The 26,872-nt window shown below is 42.1% G+C and overlaps 3 protein-coding genes and 2 long non-coding RNA genes across 8 annotated transcripts in view; 1 reads left to right on the top strand and 4 right to left on the bottom strand.

Annotated features, from left to right (window-relative positions):
- Window positions 1-941: 941 nt before the first annotated feature.
- Window positions 942-4,268, bottom strand: ub2v2 (Ubiquitin-conjugating enzyme E2 variant 2). 2 transcript variants are annotated; one of them, XM_014140102.2, is made up of 4 exons: window positions 3,961-4,268; window positions 2,411-2,559; window positions 1,944-2,069; window positions 942-1,791 (listed from the first exon to the last, which is right to left on the bottom strand). In XM_014140102.2, the coding sequence occupies exons 1-4, from the start codon at window positions 4,013-4,015 to the stop codon at window positions 1,645-1,647; spliced, it is 477 nt and encodes a 158-aa protein (XP_013995577.1). In that variant the 5' UTR covers window positions 4,016-4,268; the 3' UTR covers window positions 942-1,644.
- A 291-nt stretch (window positions 4,269-4,559) lies between these two features.
- On the bottom strand, window positions 4,560-16,893 carry LOC106569128 (DNA replication licensing factor mcm4). 2 transcript variants are annotated; one of them, XM_014140126.2, is made up of 17 exons: window positions 16,625-16,893; window positions 15,946-16,052; window positions 15,703-15,858; window positions 15,169-15,332; window positions 14,945-15,046; window positions 14,710-14,805; window positions 14,465-14,560; window positions 14,066-14,204; window positions 11,783-12,003; window positions 10,478-10,598; window positions 7,736-7,995; window positions 6,987-7,352; window positions 6,615-6,742; window positions 6,015-6,222; window positions 5,448-5,676; window positions 5,008-5,141; window positions 4,560-4,863 (listed from the first exon to the last, which is right to left on the bottom strand). In XM_014140126.2, exons 2-17 carry the CDS (start codon window positions 16,007-16,009, stop codon window positions 4,771-4,773), a joined length of 2,577 nt encoding a protein of 858 aa, XP_013995601.1. In that variant the 5' UTR covers window positions 16,010-16,052; window positions 16,625-16,893; the 3' UTR covers window positions 4,560-4,770. The 2 variants fall into 2 exon arrangements, with proteins under 2 accessions (XP_013995601.1, XP_013995603.1); XM_014140128.2 differs by having other exon boundaries at window positions 15,946-16,027; window positions 16,625-16,888.
- A 1,222-nt stretch (window positions 16,894-18,115) lies between these two features.
- On the top strand, window positions 18,116-19,613 carry LOC100196464 (CCAAT/enhancer binding protein (C/EBP), delta). The gene is given in 1 exon segment (NM_001141493.2): window positions 18,116-19,613. A coding segment is annotated over 1 exon segment (924 nt). The 5' UTR covers window positions 18,116-18,340; the 3' UTR covers window positions 19,265-19,613.
- A 234-nt stretch (window positions 19,614-19,847) lies between these two features.
- On the bottom strand, window positions 19,848-21,616 carry LOC123726682 (uncharacterized). Its single transcript, XR_006758792.1, has 2 exons — window positions 21,457-21,616; window positions 19,848-20,324 (listed from the first exon to the last, which is right to left on the bottom strand). It is a non-coding gene; the product is annotated as an uncharacterized lncRNA (long non-coding RNA).
- A 15-nt stretch (window positions 21,617-21,631) lies between these two features.
- The window catches only part of LOC106569129 (uncharacterized), a 6,972-nt gene continuing 1,731 nt past the window's right edge, over window positions 21,632-26,872 (bottom strand). The window contains exons 4-7 of one of the 2 annotated variants that reach the window (XR_006758791.1): window positions 26,457-26,560; window positions 26,051-26,276; window positions 22,633-22,727; window positions 21,632-22,008 (exon numbers count right to left, since the gene is read on the bottom strand). This is a non-coding gene — a long non-coding RNA (uncharacterized lncRNA). The remainder of the gene's footprint in view (window positions 22,009-22,632; window positions 22,728-26,050; window positions 26,277-26,456; window positions 26,561-26,872) is intronic. The other variant, XR_006758790.1, reaches the window with a different exon arrangement.

Below are 26,872 nucleotides of genomic sequence, written 5' to 3'. Positions count from 1 at the left end.
TTTTGGGATACCATTTATCCTTTTTTTCTGCTGAGAATATATATCCATTGTTTATGTAAACCTATCAGCTTGAGTTGAGATCTATAAACAAATACAGCAGAGAGAATGCATGAATACATTTAACAAAGGAAATGTTTGTGGTTATGCTGACATTGAGCTCTCCCATCCTGAGGTTATGTGGTGTGTGTGTGTGTGTGTGTGTACACTATGTGTATGTGATGTCCAGTCCACAACGATATGGGCGGTCTACCCTGCAGTGAATGTGATGCTCAGCCACAAGACAGTCAAGCTGCTCTCAGTCAGGCCACTGCAGTGGGGGAGATTTATGTGGTCAGGTCATGTGGAGGACTGGCACGGTGGACTTGCAGTCACTAACCATTACGGTCACCCCCGGGTCTAACGTCACACAATCCTCTGTAACATGAAAGCTGTACTGTACTGATACTGACCCTCTCCTGCAATCCAGAGTTCTGACAGACAGTATAGGAAAAAGGTGCAAAATAACTGTCCAAAATCATGAATTAATCAGTATTGTTAATCAGAATGTATTGCCTTTAACACATACAGCTCATAACTGTATGAAGAAGGGTCTCATAAAAACTCAAGCTAATGGATAGTTTTATAATTATCTGCTAATACAATAACTTGACTATGGCTTGGCAAATGGCTATTATACACTGTCCAAATGGCCTGACATCCCCCTTGTAATTGTTTAGGTGCCAATTCTTAGTGGTTAATCCCCAAAGCCCATTTAAAGCATGAAAGCAAATGTCTTAAGGCTAACAAGTGCCAAACCATTCTATTGCTGATCTATGAGAATCGTTGATAGTCCAAGGCGTTATTCAGAATGTATTCAATATAACTGCTGCCGTATAATCTTCATCTTCCACAGATATTTCATTATAGATCGAGTAAAAATTAATCCAGTTTGCAACATACAGTATTTCTCAAGACAGTGATTTTAATGTCAGAGAAATCGCAATGTCATAAACTTGTCATTTTCTCTAGAAGTTAAATACAAGGTGTATTCTTTCAGAACAGAACAGGCTTGAACATATGTTACAAGTCAAAGAGCTGCAGAACAGAAACATTATTGGAATCGTGTCAAATACAGATATACTTTTTTAAATCCTTCAAACCTTGTGACACTACTTCTGGTCTAAAGCCATATTTTAATCTTCATCTGCATGATATGTCAACGTACCTCCTACATTTGACTAAATTCCAACTTAAATGTGGTTTTTATTAGTTAAAGCATGCCATCATACACACATTTCAATTATTTATTTTAGTGACCTGTCATTCGAAACATAAATTGTTTGACTTGGGTATACACTTGGTGCCATGCTTCACTTGTAAAGCCAACTTGATACATCTCACGATCATAAAGTGAATGGTCACACTAACTTCAATAGAAGAGGAATAACTGTGTGCACTTGTGGTCTTAAAAACACAATTTCACTCGCAGTGGGGACGTTCTGGAATGACCATAGGCTAACTAAAAGGAATGTCCAATCTTGCTCAGTCTAAATTCTTAAAATAGTGGAGTGAGAATCATCACATGATTGTGATGGCCAACACAATCATTTCTAGGAGAATAAGATTTAAGACAATAGGGGTCAAAAGTAAACAATCCATGAACAATTAATTACTGTAGGTTTGTCCTTCTGGTGGTTGTGGAAGCTTCATATTCTCTTTGGACATCATTAGACGCCTTAACTCTTGAAGAACAACTTTAATGCTATAAGAGGTTTGCCATTTAGATAGAATTGGTATGCTACGTGTATCCACCTGAGAGAGAGAGGAGAGGCAAATTAGTGATCATCCTTTGATGAGCACTAGACACTGGGTTTACCAAAAACATATGTACATTAATAATTCAACAACATATTTAGACCTGTATCATTTGTAAGGGCAAAAAATGTAAATGTGATGTTACTTACCATCCCATTGGAATTATTTATGCCATTCATGCTAATTTTTGTTACAAATCTAACAATTGGAGGTGATTCAGGATATTTAGGACCACATTCCACTTTCAGACTGTATATCCTGTTCTCATAATTAGTCTGGAAAACAAAACACAGAAACAAACATTGCTTGGTCCGGGTAATGGTGATGAGCTATGCTCATTACTGTGCCTGTCTTGACTTACTGGTTTTTATTTTTTAAAACCATTTTCAACAACAACATTTTGCCAAAGCGTGGTCTTAGAACACACAACTATTACATTTCCACTTCCTGGTGGAAATGGCACGGTGAGGTGCTTATGTTACAGAGGTAGTTTGGTAATCAAACCTTGAGTGCGGTGTAACCTTGCCTGAGACTTTTGTGACTTTAGCTCAGCTGGCTAACACAGTCATGTGGCGTGCAGATGTCTCTTACTTACTCCTGCTGCGGTCACACTTACTCGTGCCGGTCCGATGATCATGCCTGTCCACCTTGTTAGCGTCATATCTTCATCATCTTCAAGGCCCCAGCTGACTGTTCCATCTCCAACACCTTTCTGACCCTCTTCAAGCTCCTCCAACAAGCAAAAATTACGTGGAACTTTAACTCCTGAAATAAAAACAAGACAAGAGTTTAAAAACTAGAAGAGGCGATCCTGGGGAGGGTTTGTCCATGCTACCCTCAACTGTTCAGGCCACACAATACAATATCAAACTGCTCACTCAAGTTAAATGCAACAAATTCTTAGAACTTGCTATTTGCTTGCGGCTGAAAACAGGCAACCAACTGTCACTATCCCTTGTGCTGTATGTCACTAGAATGAATACTTCCTTCTAATGGGTGATGTCAATGCAGGGTACCATTTCAACTGTACACTGATGGTAAAACATCAGTCTGACCTGGCATGATCTTCCCAATCTGACCCCATGAAAGTTTATAATTAAGAGATCATCCTAACAGTCATGAACCTTATCTATATGTAGCCTATTGAACACTGGATAATTAGTGATGATGGCCTGGGCTAACCTCATCCTACATGAATCCAGAGAGGGAATGATGAGATAAAAAGATGCCTATGTGCGATTTTGAGTGGGTGTTGTGTTCTGGATCATTCTGTATGCCAGGGTAGAACCAGAGACATGGAACCCCCGTGCTTGGCTATGAAACTTATGGGATGCAACCGTCATGATTCCTCAAAATTAACCAGTGCAATATCAGACCTGACATGGGCCAACTTCCTTTATTCCTACAGGCGCAATACAAACAACGAACTGAGAAAGGTCATGTGTTAATAAAAAGGGTTGCATAGTAAATGTGTGATATGCCGTTTCCTTCAATTAATACGAAACTTTGGTCTGGCATGCATAATAAACTGCAGCAACTTCACGTCCCCGTGGCTAGTATATACAAATCTAGTTAGCTAGCTAGTACAACAGTTGCACGAGCGCTAAACTAGCTTCCTCTCCTTGCTGCATGTGAGTAGCTAGCGAACTATTATGAAAACCAGTGGTCTCTTGTAAAATTACGCCAGTTCTGTTTGCTACTAACTAGCGAACTAATTGTAAAAATCTGCAACTTTATAACCAAAGTTAGCAAAGCACCCAAGCTAGCTACCTAGCTAACGTTACCTAACTACTGTACTAGCGAAACGTATCAAATATATGTTACTGGGTGGTAGGCTAGCTAAATTATCCTAATCCCAGTAAATTATTATGCCAGTTTGTGACCAACTTTGTATAGATCATGAAAATATACATATCCCATATAACATTCTGGTTTTGGCTAAGTTACAGAGTAGTGAATACACCACTGAATTTTGCTAACTAGCCTAGCTAGCTAACGTTAGCCACCACTCGATTGCTGGCTAGCATGCTGCAAGCATTTCAGACCCCAGGTTTATCTTCTAAACATTGTTCTCACGTAAACAGCACATAGTATTTTTATATTCTATGACTCCAATTATATAAATACTTAAATGTTTACATATTTCCCAGAGTGAAGCAGACAAACCTGAGGAGGCCGCCATCTTCTTCAGCCAAATCCAGAAGCACACAAAAAGTGCCATAAACGAGGGGTGTGTCAGGTTAGGTATATCTGCAGAAAACGCTCCCACCGGTTCCTTCCTCGTATTCGACTATACACTAGATTCTGGACAATATTTGGAGATGCATGTGGCTGACAAGGTGGTCAATCGCAGGAGGTGCGCATTACACAGCTACGAAATATGCTTAAGAATAATGCTTTGAATATATACAGGACCTCAGCTGGTACAGCCAGAAGAGGATGGACCACCCATAGACTACATTTAGGGAGTTTTTGCTTCCTCTTTTTAGTCTATTCCGGGTAACTAACACCCGACTGCTGAGAAAGGTCTTTATACAATAAAATTATATACAGTATTCCAAAGTGCAAACTGCCGGTCACCATGGCACACCTTGTTATAGTTGTGCATTGTAGCACTGGCATGTTTGTCATCAGCATTTGTCCATGATTAGCATGAGTAAAACTGAGTCACCCTTCTCTGTTGGCCCAATGTTCATTTAAATATTATGGACAAATCAATTTATTACAACAAAAAAAAGAATAAAAGCAACCCTCAACATTCCAAATGACATACAAAAGCATTTATTTATTGCGCACCATAATAACATTGAGACACCAAGCACTACCAGGAATCACAAAGCATACAATGCTAGCCATCAACATGGTCAAACATTCTTTACACACCAGTATTCAGTACAGAGAGAAAGCTGTTGCTACAGGGAAATACATGTGAATTCAATGACTGTACAAGGAAAGAAGGGAGATGCGTGTGTTTCTTTACAGCAGGCGAACAGTCTTTCCAGTGACGGTCAGATAGTCTTCGTCTGCCAGGGCACGCAGAGCCTCTTCAAACATGTCCTTCGTTATTGCCTGAAAAAAAGAAATAATTGGGGGGAAAACAAGGGTCAGATATACACCATATTCAGAAGATATGCCTGCCATCCAATTAAAATACATTTCCTATATAGTTAGTTCTCATCAATAGGAAAAGCAGAGCTGGTAGGTACTACTTACGGCTTCAGACTGTCCTCTGAGGTCATCAAACAGCTGCTGGTATTTCATGGCAGGGGTCTTTCCCCTGGACTGGATCATTTTTTTCAGAGCCTGGGCCACTTCCTCCTTACGCTTACGGGCTGTGGCACTCATTCCTGGATTGAGTAAAAACAAGACAGGTTAATACTTTAAGATACTGACTAAGGTTGGGTTTGCATAGTCAACCAATTCTAAACATTAAACATGGCATGGCAGACAGGAATTTGAAGAGCTGTCATAGTATGTGACCAGGAACTACAGACATTTTAGTCATTTAGCAGAGCGACATAACAATTAGTGCTTTCATCTTAAGATAGCTAGGTGAGACATCACAAATCGTATCAAGTCAATTTTCCCTTAAAGTATTTATCAGCAGTCAGTGCTAGTGGAAAAGGTGTTGTTTTAGACAAAGGCTTCCATACCAGTTGTGAGAATGGAGATGTCTACGAAGCCAGTCCTGGGGTCTGTAGCAGACTGCTTGAGGGCCTCACGGTGCAGTCTCTTGGCCTCCTCCACGTCGACTGTCTCCACCTTGTCAGAGAAGCGCACCTTGGCATGGGCCTCGGCCAGTCGGATCAGAGACTCCAGCTGCCTGGGGTAGGCAGACACCATCCCCCGCCCACTGCCGATCTTCCTCATGTCCACATAGGCCTGGGAGAGAGAAAGATACCCATACAGTCAATCCAATTTCTTTATAAAGCCCTTATACACTTTTGAATGCTCTCGCATGATATTTAAGTGCAACGTTGACCAGAAGGTCTTTGTCTGGCCTAAACCTGGAACCAGCACTTTCACACAACTCGGGGCCAGAATCAAATATTTTCCTCCAGAAGCCAGTGGATGGATGACATTTGTTTACTAGCCAGTCACTCAATACTTTTTCCCCCCCAGCATTTATCTGGTGGCATGGTGCTAATGTCAGGCCCTGAAGTTACATCTACATCACAACCACTTTTAACTTGGAGCATTTTATTTAAATGATATCGTACTTCAATGAGTGCCTGGCTGGCTTCTTCGTTCAGTCTGGGGTTGATGTAAGTGCGAGCGTATGCAATGTAGTCCTTCAGCACTGCCATGTCCAGGAACTCTTCCTCGATCTGCTCCTCGCTCTGATAGTAGAGCGCCACCAGGTGGTGAGCCAGGCGACGGTCGTACGCCTCGTCTTGAGGATCCAGCATCAGGAAGATCAGATCAAATCTGTAGGGAAGAAAATGGCATTTTGATTATATAATAACTAACATACATAAACCTTATTGATTTACAACAGCTCATAAGAGCATTGAGCCAGTAACCGAAAGGTCGCCAGTTTGAATCCCTGAGCCGACTAAGTGAAAAGTATGTTGATGGGCCCTTGAGCAAGGCACTTAACCCTAATTGCTCCTGTAAGTCGCTGTGGATAAGAGTATCTGCTAAATTACTAAAATGTAAATTATATGCATGTTGTGAGTGCAACATTTATCTATGCCAACAAGTCTCAGTTGTTTGCGGTTCAGTGGCCGTCAGTGAAGCGACCCAAATAGGATATTATTGACAATCAACACCATATATCAACAGTGTTCAGGGCTGTTAAGCTATCAGGTAATATTTACCTTGACAGCAGTGTGTGAGGGAGCTGGATGTTCTCGATGGTTGTCTTCTTGGGGTTCCACTGAGACTCCACGGGATTGGCTGCTGCCAGGACGGAGGTGCGAGCATTGAGCTGGCAAATAATTCCAGCCTGCACAAAGAGAAGTGCTTTGTGAGAAACTACCCTGTCGTTCACCATTACTAACAATCTATCAAAACAGAAACAAATCAGAATGCTTCTACAGTAGGAAAACTATTTCATCATTCTGTTAGCAACACCAAATTCAACACGTAAAAATGTAACGTTTTTCAGAAGTGCACTGGTCATTAGGACTAGTCCTGAGCATTGCGCTGAAACTTCAGTCTCAACTTGTTTTGTCCTTTTCTAAACCCACCTTGGCAATGGAGAGAGTCTGCTGCTCCATGACCTCATGCAGCACAGAGCGCGTGCTGTCACTCATCTTGTCAAACTCATCAATACAGCATATCCCGTTATCACTGAGCACCAGGGCTCCGGTCTGCAGTACAAGCTGCTTGGTCTCTGGGTCCTTCATCACGTAGGCTGTGAGGCCCACGGCGCTGGAGCCCTTCCCAGACGTGTACTGACCGCGGGGCACCAGGTTAAACACGTACTGCAACAGCTGGGACTTGGAGGTACCGGGGTCCCCACAGAGCAGGATGTTAACCTCGGCACGGAAGTTACCGCGGCCTGTCTGGCTGAAGTCTTTACGGGTGCCCCCGAACAGCTGGAGAAGAATACCCTGTGGAAGAGAAAGTTCGTCCTGGTCATGACTTCAATTAAAGTAAAATCTAAATGCAGGCAAAATCAAACAATTGCTGCAGTAAAATGCCCTGGGAAAAGAATGACAAACTTTATAGTACTGTTCATGGATGTTGAATAAAAGCAAAACCCACTAATATGAAAGACTGCAGTTACACATCCCTGGCAGCAGAGGACGCCACACTGCTATGGTCATCTGAAGGGATCGATGGGACAATTGTCCTGTGGCGAGTTTCCCAAAAGCATTGTCGTACAAACATCTTATAACCACAGCAAGCAATGTAGAAAATATGATCTTAGAGCTGCAATGTTGCTTCTGGGAAACTCATCCTTGACTGATAGTTGATAACCATCCCCACTGACCTTCTTGATATCCTCTTGTTCGTAGATGCTGGGGGCCAGGGCGGAGGACAGACGCTCGTACACGTCCGGTTTGGCGGCCAGCTCCTTCAGTGTCTGGACGCGCTCCTCAGTGAAAAGCTTCTGGTCTGAATCCTCATCCAGCCCATGAAGGCGCTTCTCGTCCGTCTTACGGAAGTGGATGACGTCGATGTGGGTCTTGTACACCGATTTCACGGTGCTCTGGCGAGGGTTCTCACGCATAGGAACCGCTCTGTAGATACCTGTTGTGGAGATGAGTTTAGTAATGACGATAGTCATTTTCTGTTTACCATCAAATGTCACGTTAGTGATGTACGTGCATCCTGACATCAAAAAGCTCTGCAGAAGGATAGCTAACACTGTTGTTGGGAGTCTCATAACCTTGACAAACTGAGTGAGTGATCACCATAAAAACACACAAGGCTGATGGCTATAGCCATGTTCAACAAGTACATTATTCTTCTGGCTTTATCTAGCTCTATTTGGCATATATTACCCTGCCTCGCTGGCTTGCTAGGTAATCAATCCTCTGATGACATCTGCGATATTGTAGATGATAACCATTTGATTACGTGTTTGTTTAACTTGCACAAGCTGCATTTTATGTTGCATGTGATCATATCCACTGCTTTGTAAACAAAGATGTTTCTGATGAACTGCGCGGGCAACTTTTCATGACTTGGACAGAAAATGGGTCTATAGGACCAAACTGCAGTAAGGCACAGCAGCAGTATGCATGACTAGGGCCAATAGCTTTACCTGACATGACTGGACCAGGAAAACTAGGCCCATGGTTATAGGCTTTAAAGGGACAATCCGCAGTTGAATCAATAAAGTGGGCACCCCGCCATTGTTTTGGTAAAAAAAAAAGCTGAGGGATGGGCCTAGAGAAATGTAACCACCATTCATAGACAATTATTGTCGCAAGGACTGACCATCAAAGACATCGAAATGATAGCTTTAAGCATATTTTGAGGTTTTACAGTGTATACAAAGATTGAAGTAAAACAAGCTTATATTTTGGTTTCTGGCAGTTAACCTCTTGGGGCTAGGTGGGACGCTAGCGTGCCACCCGTGGTGCACTCCATCAACAGCAGGTGCATTTCAAGAGCGGCAAATTTGAATCCAAATAAATGTCAAAATTCAAATTTTTCAAAAATACAACTATTTTACACCATTTGAAAGATAAACATCTCCTTAATCTAACCACGTTTTACGATTTCAAAAAGGTTTTACGGCGAAAGCATAAATTTAGAGTATGTTAGGACAGTACATTTACAAGAGTTGTGTGTAATGTTTTGTCAAGTCAAAGACAGGGTCACCAAAACCATAAAACCAGCTAAAATGATGCACTAACCTTTTACAATCTCCATCAGATGACACTCCTAGGACATTATGTTAGACAATGCATGCATTTTTAGTTCTATCAAGTTCATATTTATATCCAAAAACAGCGTTTTACTATGGCATTGATGTTGAGGAAATCGTTTCCCTCCAATAACCGGCAGTCAAGTCAGCGTCACAAATTAAATAATTAAAATTAGAAAACATTGGTAAAATATTATATTGTCATTTAAAGAATTATAGATTTACATCTCTTGAACTCAATCAACTTGCCAGATTTAAAAATAACCTTACTGGGAAATCACACTTTGCAATAATCTGAGCACTGCGCCCAGAAAAATACGCGTTGCGATACAGACTAGACGTCATGTTGGGGAGATCTAAAATCAAAAATACTATGTAAATAATCCATTACCTTTGATTCTCTTCATCAGATGTCACTTCCAGGTATCACAGGTCCATAACGAATGTAGTTTTGTTCAAAAAAGCTCATCATTTATGTCCAAAAATCTCCGTCTCGTTAGCACATGATGTAAGCCAGCCGGACTTCTCGTCATGAACGAGGGGAAAAAATATATTTCCGTTCGTTCAAACATGTCAAACGTTGTATAGCATAAATCATTAGGGCCTTTTTTAACCAGAACATGAATAATATTCAAGGTGGACGAATGCATACTCTTTTATAACGTATTGGAACGAGGGTACCCAACATGAACTCGCGCGCCAGGTGTCTAATGGGACATCATCGTTCCATGGCTCTTGTTCGGTCAGATCTCCCTCCAGAAGACTCAAAACACTTTGTAAAGGCTGGTGACATCTAGTGGAAGCAATAGGAAGTGCCAAAATATTCCTAAGCCCCTGTGTTTTTCAATGGGATAGGTTTAAAGTCAATACAACACATCAGGTATCCACTTCCTGTCAGAAAATGTCTCAGGGTTTTGCCTGCCAAATGAGTTCTGTTATACTCACAGACACCATTCAAACAGTTTTAGAAACTTTAGAGTGTTTTCTATCCATATATAATAAGTATATGCATATTCTAGTTACTGGGTAGGATTAGTAACCAGATTAAATCGGGTACATTTTTTTTATCCAGACGTGCAAATGCTGCCCCCTAGACCCAACAGGTTAAGTGCCTCATGAGCTTAGTTTAAGTTATATTCCTCAAAAGTCAATGAGTATATCTAATTCATATATAAGTCAAAAAATTGGTGTAGCAACTGCGGATTGCCTCTTTAACTAGAGCAGAGTCTTTCTTGGTCAGATCACATGGAAAGTTAAAACTCTTAGCCCTTCATAGCCTGTGTGACCATATCACCAACAGCAAAGCTATACAGCCATCAGTTCAAAGCTATTTCTTTTGCGGGTCAAACAGCTCACCAGTGATGTTGATGCGGTCTCCTGGCTGTACTTTGTCGACCAGGTCGTTGTGAGCGTACACTATGGTGGTGTGAGGGGTCTGCCCAGCAGGCATGTCATCAGGAGACTCCTGCACTTTGATCTGAAAAACAGAGAGGAGAAAATTCATCAGTGAGAAAAAAGGATCTCTGCTTCTTTAGTTGTGGCTGGGAATACACTAGTATTGTATTTGTGAACTAACCCAGGAAGATAAGCTCTAATGGGTAACTAAACCATTATCCCATCAGCTCTGTTCCAACAGCATCAAAGAAAAGTATATCTTCCATTGAAGGTAAGCAGACTGTCGTACAGTATAAAGACATCCCCTCTCCTTGGTAGAGGTATTCAAGGATCCACCTGTACCCGAATACCTGAGACCCGAGCGGGTCCGGATCCAGAATTCTAAATAATGTCAAAGTTCTGGGTTGGATCTGATTGTCACGGGTATGTGTAACTTTAACTGACTTGTCTGGAAGGACCCGTACACAGCTGAACAAGACTGCTGCAGTAGAGAGAAATTGTATGCATTTATGCTGCTGCTCTTTTCACAATAGTGGCGCGTGTACCTTGTTGTTGGACAATCGTAAGTCAAAGCAGCAATAGGCTACAAATCATGTGACGTGCCAAATACAACAGGTGTAGATCTTACTGTGAAATGCTTACTTACAAGCCCTTAACCAACAATGCAGTTCAAGAAATAGAGTTAAGAAAATATTTACTAAATAAACTAAAGTAAAAAATTCAATAACAAGGTTATATACAGGGGGTGCTGGTACTGAGTCAATGTGCGGGGGTACATTTTACCTCCGTGTGTGGCAAGAGTTATGAGATATCTAATAAATGGAAGATGGAATTAAAATGACGGAATTCAAAGTGAAAAGGAAGTACAGGCTAACAGGCAGGCGGCTACTTAATATTTTGAATGGAGTTGTTTGTTATTGTGTAGGACGAGAAAACGCATGCCTTGATTGGCTAAGCTAGCTTAACTAGTTTCTCCTGGTTTGATGCAGTCAAGACAGGTACTGAGTAATCATATTGGATGATAAATAACCTAGCTATGGGCAGATATTAGTCTACTGTAGCACGAGTCGGCTTGGTTGGTTGTCGTATCTCCCACGTGTCACTTGCTCACACTCACAGTAGCCAACACACACAGCACGGCCCCTGGATCGACCAGGTCTATACGGATCGGCTCTAGTTGCAGATGGTTCAGTAGTTCATGTATTGGTGTCTTGTCCTACTATAAAAAACAACTACTGGTGCCTTCTTCCTCTCCCCATAGCTCACCATCTGTTTGTCGGAGAAGGCAGAGCGGTTATGGATGAGGGCCAGGCTGTGGGTGGTGTTGCAGTTGCGGCACACTGCAGGTTCTGCGATGCGGCCACGGTCCACCTCCACACGGGTAGAGAAGGCACACACCTGGCACTGGAAGAAGGCCTCCTGCATTTCTGGGATCAGCTGGGAGGTCCTGATCACCATGCCGCTGATGGTGATCATCTGATCAATGTCTGGGAGGAGAGGGACAGCGAGGCAAGATTGTATTAAAAACAAATCATTAAGCACCAGACCTGGGTTCAAATAGATCTTTAGTCCCAAAAGTGCAAACCATTTGGCACTCTAGGCCGCATGATCAAATGCTTGAAATTGAAAGAAAACATGATTAACTCTTCATATGATTGTGCAACAGATCTGCATGGGTCGTTCAGGGAAGCTAGACATCCATAATATGACATGGCCCAGACCAGGGGTCTCCAACAGATCTGCATGGGTCGTTCAGGGAAGCTAGACATCCATAATATGACATGGCCCAGACCAGGGGTCTCCAACAGATCTGCATGAGTTGTTCAGGGAAGCTAGACATCCATAATATGACATGGCCCAGACCAGCTAGATCTTTTTCCCACATTGTTACGTTACAGCCTTAATCTAAAAATTAATACATTGTTTTTTTTCTCTCATCAAGCTACACATAATACCCCATAATGACAAAGCAAAACCAGGTATTTATACATTTTGGCAAATTTATAAAAATATAAAACTGAAATATCACATTTACATAAGTATTTCAGACCCTTAACTCAGTACTTTGTTGAAGCACCTTTGGCAGAGGTTACAGCCTCGGGTCTTCCTGGGTATGACGCTACAAGCTTGGCACACCTGTATTTGGGGAGTTTCTCCCATTCTTCTCTGCAGATACTCTCAAGCTCTGTCAGGTTGGATGGGGAGCGTCACTGCACAGCTATTTTCAGGTCTCTCCAGAGATGTTCGATCAGGTTCAAGTTCAGGCTCTGGCTGGGTCACTCTCAGAGACTTGTCCCGAAGCCACTCCTGCGTTGTCTTGACTGTGTGCTAAGGGTCGTTGTCCTGTTGGAAGGTGAACCTTCGCCCCAGTCGGAGGTCCTGAGCGCTCTGGCGCAGGTTTTCATCAAGAATCTCTCTGTACTTTGCACCGTTCATCTTTCCCTCGATCCTGACAAGTCTCTCAGTCCCTGAAAAAGATCCCCACAGCATGCTGCTGCCACCACCATGCTTCACCATAGGAATGGTGCCAGTTTTCCTCCAGACGCTTGGCATTCAGAACAAAGAGTTCAATCAAACCAGAAAATCTTCTTTCTCATGGTCTGAGAGTCCTTTAGGTGTCTTTTGGCAAACTCAAGCGGGCTGTCATGTGCCTTTTACTTAGGAGTGGCTTCCATCTGGCCACTCTACCATAAAGGCCTGATTGGTGGAGTGCTGCAGAGATGGTTGTCCTTCTGAAAGGTTCTCCCATTTCTACAGAGGAACTCTGTCAGAGAGTGACCACTGGGTTCTTGGTCACCTCCCTGACCAAGGCCCTTCTTCCCCGATTGCTCAGTTTGGCTGGGCGGCCAGCTCTAAAAACAGTTTTGGTGGTTCTAAACTTCTTCCATTTAAGAATGATGGAGGCCGCTGTGTTCTTGGGGGTCTTCAATGCTGCAGACATTTTTTGGTACCCTTCCCCAGATCTGTGCCTCGACACAATCCTGTCTCGGAGCTCTACGGACAATTCCTTCCACCGCATGGCTTATTTTTTGCTTTGACCTGCACTGTCAACTGTGGGACCTTACATAGACAGGAGTGTGCCTTTCCAAATCATGTCCAATCAATTGAATTTACTACAGGTGGACTCCAATCAAGTTGTAGAAACATCAAGGATGATCAATGGAAACAGGATGCACCTGAGCTCAATATCGACTCTCATAGCAAAGGGTCTGAATACTTATGTAAGGTGTTTATGCTCAGACCATCCATTTGTTGTTTGTCTATGAATAATTGTAATATTGAGAGTAAAAAAAAAATTAAAAAAAGATTAAAAATACCAAACCAGGGGAAAAAAAATATAAATATAAAAATAATTTGATAGGGCCCCTTAAAGTTGTTTATTACCATTCTTTTACTAGCTATATTGACAGAAAACACAGCTATTGTACACCAGAGAAGAGAATGTACCTATTTGAAATCTATTTTAAAAAAGACGCAGTAGCTCGCAACGTTTTGTTTTTGTAGCTCTCATGCTAAAAAAAGGTTGAGACCCCTAGTCTAGACTATTACCTTCAGGGTTTAGGCTCCTCATGTTCCTGGTCTTCAGGGCGTTGTATGGCCGCACCTGGATCTGGTGTTCCAAGATGGAGTCTGGGAAACGCTCGAAGAACAGCTCGTTGACAGCCATGTCAAATGTAGGGATGACTTCCTGTGATATAGATTTAGGAGAAACGTTATGAATCACCATTTATATTGGTATGCCCACATCATTAAACATATTGTATCTCTATGGGCAGGCCCATGGTAATAAATGGCAGATAAAGAAAGAAAACCGCCTGTGCTTGCTGTCACAATTGGATTTAATACGGTCATAAGGGATTTTTGTTTTTACTTTGCATTCATAGCTCACTATCCTCCATTAATATTAATGTGCAAGACCATCTGGCACATGTATGCATGTGTATTTACCTGGGGGTAGGAGATGAGCTGCCTGTACAGGTCTGCATCAAAGGACTGCACATGGCTGCAGTTGACATTCAGCACAGGCTCACCAATCACACTGATCTAGAGGGACAACAGAAAAAGAAAATTAACATCACTGCAAAATGACAAGCAAAATGTTGCATTACTTTTCTCAAGAAAACCAAATCCAAGATGAACTAGAGGTAAATGGTTGATCACCGTTTTGGTGTCACACAGATGGGAGACCCTACCTCCTCCAGCTTCTGCATGTAGAGAGGCTCATTCAGGTCCAAACCAGCATTCTCATCCTCATTAGATGTGGGGTCAATGAACCTCTGCAGGAATCTCTGTAGGAAAATTAACAATAAAAGCATTCAGATAACTAGCTTCTATCGATCTAAATAGATTTAACTAAACTTTTCTTTATCAATTACATTTTCATTATTTATTTTTCTACACCAATGAAGGCACACTTAACTTCCATACCTGAAACTTCTCCTTGCACGTTCCCACGTTGACATCAGTGCCCCAGATAACCAGCTTCTGTCCCGCTGCCTGCTCACTGGCTACTGCACCATCTGCACTTGGCTGGTGGAGTAAAAAATGTCCTAAACTGTTAGAGATTTAATGGTATCATTCTATATCTCTGTAGCATTAGCAGTTATACAATTCCTGACTATCATTCTCCATATAGGAGTTTCCCTACTGACCGGCTCGGTGTGGAGGTCCACCTGGGGGGCCTTCCTGACAGATCCCAGGTCAGGGCGCTGTCTGACTGGGGTGCCACGCACGCCACTGCGGGGGGTCCCCTCCACCCTGGAGCTAGGAGTCCCGTACATCAGAGGGGAGCTCATGTCCACCTCACTGGGGAGAACTGGGGAGAAGAGGATAGGACATTGACATGACATTGAGTGATATCATAGGGTCAGCATCTCAGTTCTTTCAAGTACAGTTCTAGTTTATTTTTTGCTATAGTTGTTGCACAAATGATCTGGGCCCGTATCCACAAAGCATATCAGAGTAGGAGTGCTGATCTAGGATCTGTCCATATACAACTGATCCTAGATCAGCACTCCTATTCTGGGATGCTTTGTGGATACGGGCCCTGATGTCACAAAGCCTGGAGAAGTGTTTCCGTACCAGAAATGGCAATACTGCAGAATTAAACCTTTTTATAACTGCAAAAAAGACTCTCAAATAGCATCAAGCAGCATTCTGTGTGTCAATGATGGTAAGGCAGTTACCTGAACGGCGTGGGCTGGAGAACAGAGAAGTGTCATGGACTGCAGGGCTGGCAATATCTGTAGCTGGAGATGTGGGCATGGCTGGCAGATCCCCGTTGGATGAGTCCTGACCTCGTCGCCGCTGGGAAGGAGGAGAGACCAGGCCATCACTGCTGGCTACAGACAGAAAAAATACATATACAAGTCAACAATCAACATAACTCTGTAAATATGACTCATATAACCTGTTTCTGTACAACTTACGAGTGACTGGAATGTCATCCCTACTGCGCTTGCTTCCACCGGGAGTTGATGTTGGTGAAGACATCCTGAATGATCACAGGTCCTGGAAATACAATCTGGTTGATTAGCTAAAACAGTCAAAAACAAAAAAGTTAAATACATGCATGCGTAATTGACTTTTACAAAAACATTATGCAACCAGCATGTAACATAGCGAAGTTGAGTTACAGTTAGATAATAATAACAACGCCAGGCTAGTTGTTGCTACTTGCATCCTTTTGACATGTGCAATGAAAGTGAAACAATGCATACTAGCCAGCTAACTAACAACATTAGCTAGCTAGTTATCTGGGTAGTTGACTAGAGACGTCCGAAAAACTTATAAACTAGAAAGAAAATATTTTTTTAATAAATCCTAAACTACCTACTTCCTCTAAATTAAGCATCATCATCATGTTGAATTAAATAACATAATGGCTGGCATGTTCAAGACAAGTGTAAACAGTAGCTAGCTAACGTTATAGCGTGCAAGACACTAACTTAGCCGAGGAAAACCAGTAGATTACTGTGTGACATTACTTTAACTCCCAAACACATATAGGTAATCTGAATTCGCTTTAATAACATAAAAGATTCAATACGAAATGACCCATATCGTTAATTTATCTTCTGATACTATAGAAATATCTTACAATCTTACCTTCTGTAGGATGTAGCTATGTCGTGCGGCTGCAATGAATTTGGCGCGAAATTGTGGTTGGCACGTAATATTCCCGGGAAACTTTGCACCAATAGCAAAGCAAAACGACTTGAGCGCTAACCATTAGCACGTGCACATCGAGGGGGTTCCGGTGTCAATGTCTTAGATCAGTAAATACGGTTGTTAACATTTTTCATGAAGTACATTAATAATTGTATTTATTGTAGCCTTTCATTCTTCTTTTCAGTACTAGACCCATTCTTTTCACTGCAATAACTGTGTGTGTACCTAAAATGGCTGGGTAACCACCCCTTCTGATTTCGTTTAGCCCTACATATATTCCACTCAGGGGCCATAGTGTCAATGTTTGCCAGGTTGCATATGTGCCACTAGAATGTCTATGTGTTCCGAATATCATCAATGGAAAAATACCGAATGCATATCCGTGGGAACACATCAAACATGCAGAATTGCTCTTATAACTAATGACTGCATTCCCTGCTATATAGTAACATATAAAATAAATAACAATCATAATTTCCAGGGTCATCATGGACATTGAATTTCATTCACGTAGATAACTGCGTATTTTGAACAGCAATTGTTTAACACCAAATGAGTGATTACAAATATACTGAACAAAAATATAAACGTAACATGCAACAATTCCAATGATTTTGCTGAGTTACAGTTCATATAAGGAAATCAATCAATTGAAATAAAATAATTAGGCCATAATCTATGGATTTCAAATGACTGGGCAGGGGTGCAGCCATGGGTGGGTTTGGGAGAGCATAGGTCCACCCACTTGGAAACAAGGCCGACCCATTTTTTCCTGTAAAAGGGCTTTATTACAGACAGAAGTAGTCCTCAGCGTGACCTCAGACCTCAATTGCCTGTTTACAGGTGATTGAAGCCCGTAGACCCTTTCAGTACGCTACACACTGACGTCACGCGCGACTCTTGACTGCAGTAAGAAAGCCATCTCCAATCTTTTTTTGTAAAATAATTATTTTGGATGCAGCAGTTATTATCTAGAATGCTTATGCTCATTGGCATAAACTGTAGCAAAAGTTAGCCAAAGCGCCATTTTACTGGTTGAAGTTGAAGTGTTTTTTAAGCATTAATGCAGTTGATTTGCGATTATGACACACACATTATATTAAGCAGGACATTCATACGAGCCTTAACATCCAATTATAATCCAAAAGTAGTGTGAAATGCACTCATAAACAACATGTAAATAGAGACCCGCATCGCCCTCTTGCGGCAATGTTTGCAAATACAAAGGGGTCTATAAACTCTGGCTTGGTATACGCAGCATGATATTATGCACTTGTAAATCAATACACTCGTAGTAAAGAGGGTGGCGTAGTAAAGAGGCGACCACGTGATTCAAACTCAACTCTACTGGCTTGTCAAAGGGGGAGTTAAACCTTTGACGTAAGCAGGGGAAAGTACAAAATACACTCCGCGAAATACAGACGCTTCAGAGAAGTTAGAAACAGGTCATAACCTACAGTGTCTATACAGCCACTATTTTAGGATAAACCTAAACACCACTTGAAAGAAGCAACGGTGTGGAAAATAAAAAGAAGCTATATTAATACAGAGTGAGCGTGATACATTGTTGCATTGTATCAAGCTTGTTCCAACTACTTGACTACTAACGAAATATATTGACGTCCGATCCCACGAAGGCAGAAAGCAGAGTTCATGTGCGACATATACAGCCTGGATCCTCAGTGCGTGTCTTCACAATGCAACATGAGTTGGGCGGTGGAGCCTATCAACTTCTACGACAATAAACTGAGCAGCGGTCTCCAGGGGGTCTGTAAACCCAGTAGAGGTGATCATGACACGGGCGAGGAAAGCACCATGGCCGAGCTAAGTACAGCCCCTGCTATGTACGACGACGAGAGCGCCATCGACTTCAGCTCCTACATCGAGTCGATGACAGCAGTGCCACACCTGGAACTCTGCAACGATGAACTTTTCCTTGACTTATTCAACACTGTGAAGCAAGAAAAGACCGACTTCTGCATGTCAGCCTCGACTACATCGTCCAGCAACATGCAACATATGTCAAGTTGTTCAACCAACGCATACGCATTTGGAAGCCAAAAAGAGACCGAGAGGAAGCTCAAGGGGGGATTTGACAAGGGGGCCTTCAGCGCACCGATCAAGCAGGAATCGGACTGGAGCGACAGTGACATGTCCTCGTCGTTACCTTCCCAGATAGAAACCTGCGAAAAGACCTCCGTGAGCCGTCTCATGGGACAACCAACTCCGCCAACAACCCCAGAGCCCATCTCAAGCCACTCCGGTGTCAGCTCAACCCATTCCTCTCCTCGGAAGATCGGCAAGGACAGAGTGAAAAAGAATGTTGACAGGTACAGTCATGAGTACCGCCAGAGACGCGAGAGGAATAACGTTGCGGTGAGGAAAAGCAGGGACAAGGCAAAGCAACGCAACGTGGAAATGCAGCAAAATATGCTTGAACTGGGTTCAGAGAATGACAGATTACACAAAACCATCGATCAGCTAAACCGTGAGCTCACTGGGCTGAGGGATTTTTTCAAGCAGCTTCCCAATCACAATTCCTCGTTTGTGGGGGCCACGGGTGGGGACATCCGGTGATAAATTGTCACTTTCTAATGAACTTTTGAAAAACATACCTCAACAGACTTTTATTACCATCTGTGTAACAGATGCATTACAAACAAGCGAACATTTATGGCACTGGAAATGTACTGGAAACCGGAGGCCTACTCCCATATTGCTGCCATAATCGTTTTTGGGAAAAATGTTTTTGTATATTAAATTATTTTACCACTTCATTTCCATATTCTTATACCAGATATGATACATGTTTTATCATTCCAGACTTTGTATACGAGCAAGAGCATGCTCACATTTTTATATAGTTCGTATAAAAAACTTGAAATATTTGTCTATATGGAATCTCTAATAAAAGTGCTGAAAAGTCATACAAATCATCTGGTCTATGTGTGTGTTTGGGATGCATAGATTATTAGTACACATCAGTGATTATAAATGACTTGGAATGGTTAAAGTGGGTTTTATTTGGATCTGGTGGTGCCAGGAATCTACCTCTGTTGGAGTTGGGCCACCTCTGTAGAATGACATTTTCACAGCTATTTAAATAAAGACCAGAAAAAGGTCAAATAATAAAAAATAAAAAAAAGAACTATACATACACTAGCATAATACAAGGTTTATTGACTGAGTATAAGCACCATTCATCTTCAGAGATATATTAGGAGGTAGATATTCAAGGAAACACAGAGAAACGTGTAGCTATTTACAGCAAACAGGCATATTTTACAGTCACCAGTTGGACCCACGTGGGCCAAGTTTGACATATGTTACTCCTCTCTGGTCTGTCAGTTCTAACCTTGGGTTGTCAGCTCCTGGGTCCTAACGCGTCATCAGTAACACACAAACAGATCTATTTTTTCACCAATTATTCACATTCTGTACAGAGAGAGCTTGTGGGGCTGGGCTGAGGAGGCCTCAGTCTTTCAGATTTATTTCATGGGGTCCCACTCCCCACTTTGACAGCCTCAGAGGCAGATGTCTTCCAGGCCGATGCACAGGGCAGGTTTCCTGGTGACCACACGGACGTAAGCGCTGATGGGGCCCACCTCCCTCCCCAACACATTCTCCGCCGTGTAACCTGGAAACTCCAGCACATGGGCAATCAAAACCTAACCATGGGTCAATAGTCCTAGGCTATGGTCTTACATACAAGTTAGACATGCTCAATGAGAACAAAAGTTGGAGCTAAGCTAACCATCAAATGTCAATGTTACTCTTATCATATAGTTTCTGACGACAAAACACAATATTGTTATTATTAGATTGGCGGGGGGAAAACACCTAATGCAAAAATTCAATAGACAATATATGTACTGGGTACGGTATGTGGTGCTGATCCACTTCAGTTAACCTGGGTTGCCCGGATTCTCAATAATGGATGTAAGCCAAGAATATACCAAGAATGCTCGATGGTATATGATGGTCAGAGGCATACATTTAGATATATGGCTCTGATGGTGGTATGTGGTGAAACTAGTGGTTGTATATTAGAAGGCAATATAGATCCAACTTCAGCGACACTAGTATCGTGTGGCTTCTCTTACACTATTGATCTGTGTGAGTGTGTGAGGCCATTGTTCTAAACAGATTGTCACGGATCCCTCCGGAACTTTCATTGCGCACACCTGGCCCCTATTCCCACTGATTGTATTTGTATATATGTGGCCTTTGTGCACCATGGTGCTGTGGATTATTGTTACAATGTCCGTTGGTGCGTGTGAGTACCTGTGCTGAGTGTTTTGGGCTTTCGTGACCTTGTGGATTGCGCAGATGATTACGGGTCTCGTCCCGTGTGTTAATCATTGTGCGTGTCTGTATTTATTCGAGGTACTCCTCGCTCTTTTGCTTGGGTTTCAACCCTGTGTTTTGTGTACGTGTTTGTTTGGCGTTCGTCCCCGTGCCTTTACACGGCACGTTGTAATTTGGGTTATAATTGAAAAAACTATTACGCATTCCTGCGCCTGTCTCCCAAATCATTGTTACCAACGTGACACAGATCTCTTATCACAGTCTAACTATGGGACATTGGACAGATGACAATGATGTCACTGTGTCAGCAAATATACTGAGTTTGTTCTGACACATGGGAGGATCCAGATGCTGTACAGGTGCACTTAACCACACTTAACTGAGAGATAAGCACTGTCTACATAAATAAAGGAAGGTAATGTACCGTATATTACATAACAGGTGAGCGAGAGAGAACTCACCTCATGGCCAGAGGCTGCAGAGTACAACACAGACATGACGGTGCTCTGCTGGAGCTAGAAAACAGCAGAGAGAGAGAACTCACCTCATGGCCAGAGGCTGCAGAGTACAACACAGACATGACGGTGCTCTGCTGGAGCTAGAAAACAGCAGAGAGAGAGAACTCACCTCATGGTCAGAGGCTGCAGAGTACAACACAGACATGACGGTGCTCTGCTGGAGCTAGAAAACAGCAGAGAGAGAGAACTCACCTCATGGCCAGAGGCTGCAGAGTACAACACAGACATGACGGTGCTCTGCTGGAGCTAGAAAACAGCAGAGAGAGAGAACTCACCTCATGGCCAGAGGCTGCAGAGTACAACACAGACATGACGGTGCTCTGCTGGAGCTAGAAAACAGCAGAGAGAGAGAACTCACCTCATGGCCAGAGGCTGCAGAGTACAACACAGACATGACGGTGCTCTGCTGGAGCTAGAAAACAGCAGAGAGAGAGAACTCACCTCATGGCCAGAGGCTGCAGAGTACAACACAGACATGACGGTGCTCTGCTGGAGCTAGAAAACAGCAGAGAGAGAGAATAGTCACCATACTAGGTGTTTGAATGGTCTGTACTGGTCCATCAAACTACAGTTCTTCATATATTACAGCACATGCATTATAAGAATGTTATAAGATATTATAAGCATGGACTTTATTTCAGAGCATTTTTCGACTGTTTCACGTTCCCATAACGATACAATCAAAGACTTTATTTGACAGCGACGCTGTAAGAAAATACAGAAGTATGAGGATACCCTTAAAGTGATAAGATGTTTTGAGCTCACACCTTGATTAAGATTAGATTTGATCATACTTCAATTTCTGTTAATATATGCGTATACACTGCTATCACACATTGAAAATACAGCCATTTGCCAATGCACATTCACATAACTAGAACTCAAAATCACAGACTCTCGCCAGGGAATCACAAGCCACACAATCTAATGATTGACTAGAGACAACACAGACATAAGGTGTTATAATGCAGATGATGACTTCACATTTCAACCATAATACCGAAGACCCCTCTGGGAAAAATTCAGTTATTAGATTCTATTGTATTGGGAAACCAATAATTCAATCAGTTTATTAGGCTTATCCAGTATAGCTTATCAGCAAGTGCATTGAAGACTTACAGCTTTTGGGGTGCCATCTCCAAGCAGTTACTCCCACATAAGCTGCAGACTGGCCAGGAGTAGGCCATGTCCTCATCCACACCAACTATCACACCCTGCAAACACCAACACAACCATCAGCACCAGCCAGAGAAACAAACCACTACAGGACACCACACTGACCAAACTGGCTCACATAGGCAAGCAACAAGGGCGGAAACTGGGACTTAGCGGTTTAACCATCTTATCAATATTCCACTGTGGTTTGGCTTAAAAACGAAAGATATAACTAGCTCTGTAAGAAAATAAAAATGTAATTCTTATCTGTGAGATGATAAGGACAGCAAGCGTTTACTCCCTTAACCAAATTGACACATTTTCAGTTAATGACCTGAGATGCAGCCCGACACACACATGCACACCAACTTATGTAAGATACAGTGCCTTCAGAAAGTATTCACAACCCTTGACTTTTTCCCCCCAATTTTTTTTTCTTAGAGCCTCAATTAAAAATGTAAGAAACTGAGATTTTGTATCACTGGCCTACACACAATACCCCATAATGTCAGTGTGTTTTTAGAAACTTGTGTTTTTAGAAAATTGTACAAATTATTTAAAAAGTAGAAGCTGAAATGTTTTGAGTCAATAAGTATTCAACCACTTTGTTATAGCAAGTCTAAATATGTTCAGGAGTAAAAGTGTGCTTTACAAGTCACATAATAAGTTTCATGGACTCACACTGTGTGCAATAATAGTGTTTAACATAATTTTTTTGAAGGACTACCTCATCTCTGTACCCCACACATACAATTATCTGTAAGGTCCCCAGTCGAGCAGTGAATTTCAAACAGATTCAACCACAAAAACCAGGGATGTTTTCCAATGCTTCACAAAGAAGGGTACCTATTGGTAGATGGGTAAAAAAAAAAGCAGACATTGAATATCCCTTAGAGCACGGTGAAGTTATTAATTACACTTTGCATGGTGTATCAATACACTACACCCAGTCACTACAAAGATACAGGCGTCCTTCCTAACTCAGTTACCGGAGAAGAAGGAAACAGTTCAGGGATTTCACCATGAGGCGTGGTGACTTTAAACCAGTTACAGAGTTTAATGGCTGTGATAGGAGAAAACTGAGGATGGATCAACATTGTATTTACTCAACAATACTAACCTAAATTACAGAGTGAAAAGAAGGAAGCCTGTACAGAATAAAAAATAATATACACTGGTGTTGGTTACCAAGACGACATGAGTGGCCTAGTTACTGTTTTGACTTAAATCTGCTTGAAAATCTATGGCAAGACTTGGCTGTCCAGCAATGATCAACAAGCAACTTGACAGATCTTGAAGAATTATGTGCTAATATTGTACAACGCTTTAAAAGTTTTATTTTATTTAACTAGGCAAGTCAGTTAAGAACAAATTCTTATTTACGACAGCCAACCAGGGAACAGTGGGTTAACTGCCTTGTTCATGGGCAGAACGACAGATTTTTTCCCCTTGTCAGCCCGGGGATTTGATCCAGCAACCTTTCAGGTTACAGGCCCAATGCTCTAACCACTAGGGTACCTGCCGCCCGAGTGTATGAGTGTAGATAAAGATATATTAAACCCTTTTCTATACTACAGAGCCAAGCAGAGCTGTACCGTGCTGGCCTGGTTACCATAACTGCTGGAACCATGCTGGAAAGGACAAGACCAGCTTACCCAGAAACACTCAGAGCAGTAATAGCTGCCAAAGGGGATTCTAACATGTATTGACTTGTGGGTGTAAATATTTATGTAAATGAGATATTTCTGTTTTTCATTTTCAATAAATGTGCTAACATTTCTAAAAACATGTTTTCATTTTGTCATTATGGGTATTGTGTGTAGATGGGTGAAAAACAAATACATTTAATACATTTTGAATTCAGAATTCAACACAACAAAATGTGGAATAAGTCAAGGGATATGAATACTTTCTGAAGGCACCGTAGATCATTTCCAACTTGATAAAAAAAAAACTCTGAGCCTTCACACAGAGCCAGGCAAGCTGCCAGAAGTTAGAATGTACTTATGAGTGTAGATAAAGATATATTATACCCTTTTCTATACTACAGAGCCAAGCTGGCCTGGTTACCATAGTTGTTGGAACCCTGCTGGAAAGGACAATTTGAAGAAAAAAAAATATCTGAGCCAGGACAGCATGGTTCAGGTTCGTGTAAATATTGCGATTCAGGCATTGGTGTTTGTTGTATTATTCTGCCAGCTGATCAAACATGGAAGACCAGTGAGAGAGTCCTGAACTAATCCAGAGGGTTAACAGTTTGATCCAACATGGAGGACAAGGGAAGGAGACCTGAACTAATCCAGAGGGTTAACAGTTTGATCCAACATGGAAGACAAGGGAAGGGGACCTGAACTAATCCAAAGGGTTCACAGTTTGATCCAACATGGAAGACAAGGGAAGGAGACCTGAACTAATCCAAAGGGTTCACAGTTTGATCCAACATGGAAGACAAGGGAAGGAGACCTGAACTAATCCAAAGGGTTCACAGTTTGATCCAACATGGAAGACCAGGGAGGGAGACCTGAACTAATCCAGAGGGTTCACAGTTTCACCTTTGCTCTCTGCTGTGACACAGGATGTTAACAGATGCAGCTTATTGTGATTTACTCAACTTTCCCTACATTTGCACATAAAATAGGCTGTAGTGTAGACAGACAGTGAATGGATTTGTTTCCAGTACCTTAAGGGCTTACATTACTCTTAAGTTTGATTTGATCACTTAAAGGACAACTCCACCCAAAAACTATATCTTTTGGCATTTGTTTCAATAGTCCATTGTTGATATAGTCCCAAAATGTTTTGCATGTCAGCAATCAAGTTTTCAAGATCTGGCCCGTAAAATGCATGATGGCCAGATTTCTGTGTTTTGAAAGTTACATATCTTGGAAGGTTGTCTATTATCTTTTAATTACCATTAGTAAATAGAGAAAGAGCAGCTTGTCCTGATTGATAAGTCATTCAATAAACACATACCAAAACATATTGGATTAACCCAATAAAAAGAACACAAACCAAGTAAATTTTACTCACAAATGACTTTGCATATATACCAACAAGGTGTGAGTGCTATAAAGTACATTCCTTGAATGATTTGTTCTTCAGTCCACAGCTAGCTACATTGGTGGGCCTTAAAAGGTTGTCAGAATCTGTGGCTCAACTGCTTGAGGGAAAATGTGAATAACAGCGGAAGAACACAATGCATTCGACTAACCACAAGAACGCCTCTCTGTTTCTCACAAAGCAAGACATACAGATAGGCTACAACCACAAAACACTCAAAATAACAACTGTCTTTCTGTAACAAAACAACATCTTTGATTAAGGAGGACAACGTGACTTTCAAGCCACAAAGGTGAATGACGTGTACAGTAAATATACTGACCCGAGAACATGCAAAGAGAGTTAGGTGGTGTTTCTGGGCTCAGGGGATCCAGCCTCACATGCTATGGTAAAGCCTGGGGCTGGGCCTGAGGTAGAGGCTGAGGTAAGTACTGGGTCTGGGACAATGCTAGTGACCATTGGCCCACTGTGCTCTCAGTATCTGGGCATCACACAGATACCAAAGGCTGCACAAATGACTGCTCCACGCACAGGATCCACACACACACCTGAACATAGAGAGAAATAATGGCATAGCATCATAAAAAAGTAGTTTGAACCTGACATTGAAGGTGATAAAAGACAACAACCTGGCACTTGTCTTTTCCTACTAGCACTGACTGTGCTGATATTTTCTTTATTGAGATAGTGTACTGACTACGACTGTGAAATGTGGTTGTCTCACCTACCTGTCTTAAGATGAAAGCACACCCCCGGGCTGCTGCGTCAGACTGGGCTCAGTTACCACCAGCTAAACCTCCCCTGGGCTCTGACCCACATCAGTACTTTGAGACTGGAGGGGAGAGGGATGGGTGGGTGGGTGGAGAGTGAGAGATATAGTGGGGGACGGGGATAGGAGGGATCATTCATATATTAGCCAATATCATAATAAAGAGAACAAGAGAGAAAGGGAGAGGGGATCAGTCATTACTGCAGAGAGAGAGACAGAGAGACACAGAGAGAGACAGAGAGAGACAGAGAGACACAGAGAGAGACAGAGAGACACAGAGAGACACAGAGAGAGACAGGGAGGGAGAGAGAGACAGAGACAGAGAGGGAGAGAAAGAAATGGGTGTGAGAGACTATGAGCTTACTTGGAAAGTAC

This window comes from Salmo salar, chromosome ssa14 (genome assembly GCF_905237065.1).
Source record: "Salmo salar chromosome ssa14, Ssal_v3.1, whole genome shotgun sequence".
NCBI classification, from domain to species: Eukaryota; Metazoa; Chordata; class Actinopteri; order Salmoniformes; family Salmonidae; genus Salmo; species Salmo salar.
This window is presented reverse-complemented; position numbering and strand designations above follow the sequence as displayed.